At 45.7% G+C, this 870-nt stretch overlaps 1 protein-coding gene across 1 annotated transcript in view; it reads left to right on the plus strand.

Annotated features, from left to right (window-relative positions):
* LOC104746051 (transcription factor bHLH147-like) overlaps nucleotides 7-870 on the plus strand; it is a gene marked incomplete in the record, with an annotated part of 3631 nt that continues 2767 nt past the window's right edge. The window contains 2 exon segments of the mRNA XM_010467435.2: nucleotides 7-132; nucleotides 229-870. Of these exon segments, the coding sequence (XP_010465737.2) occupies nucleotides 284-870 (587 nt within the window).

An 870-nucleotide genomic window follows, 5' to 3' on the forward strand; every position in this document is an offset into this window, starting at 1 on the left:
AAAAAAAAAAAAAAAAAAAAAGGAATCGTCTTCTCTTCCTTTTGCCTTCCACAACCTTCGTGACACCTCATCATCATCTCTCTCTCTCTCTCCCACCTTCTCCGTCCCGTTCCGTTCTCCTCCCTAAAACAGGTAATTATTAATCCCCTTAATCTCTCTCTCTCTAATCCTCTTTCCCGTTTCTTCATCTCTTAATATTTAACAGATCCTCTGATTCTGATCCAACAGTTTCGGATTTCTTGATTCTGATCTGATCAGAAATATTTGATCGGCGAGGCGATTTATGGAGTCTATATCTCCCGTATCGAATCAAGTTACTCAACCAACAACAACAACGACCTCTACTTCCGATCGTTCCCGTCGTAAGCGGAGGAAGAAATCTCAACCATCAACGGTTGATTCATCATCTCAGTCGTCTCAATCAACATCGTTGGAGAAATGGAGATCGGAGAAGCAGCAACAGATCTACTCAACGAAACTAGTCCGTGCTTTAAGAGAGCTACGAATCAGTCAACAACCGTCGTCGTCTTCATCGAATCCACGTGGCGGTGGTGGTGGTAGAGCCGTACGCGAAGTCGCGGACAGAGCTTTAGCAGTTGCGGCGAGAGGTAAAACACTTTGGAGTCGAGCGATATTATCGAAAGCCGTTAAACTCAAATTCAGGAAACAGAAACGGCAGAGAGTCTCGAACCCGACGACGACGAACACGAGGACGACGTTGTTAACGACCGGGAGTATCAGGTCGAAGAAACAGAGAGCGACGGTTTTGAGGCTAAAGGCAAAAGGATTGCCAGCTGTACAGAGGAAAGTGAAAGTTCTGAGCCGGTTAGTTCCCGGTTGCCGTAAACAAACCTTACCGGTGGTTTTAGA

The sequence above is a fragment of the Camelina sativa genome, chromosome 15 (genome assembly GCF_000633955.1).
Source record: "Camelina sativa cultivar DH55 chromosome 15, Cs, whole genome shotgun sequence".
Lineage (NCBI taxonomy): Eukaryota > Viridiplantae > Streptophyta > Magnoliopsida > Brassicales > Brassicaceae > Camelina > Camelina sativa.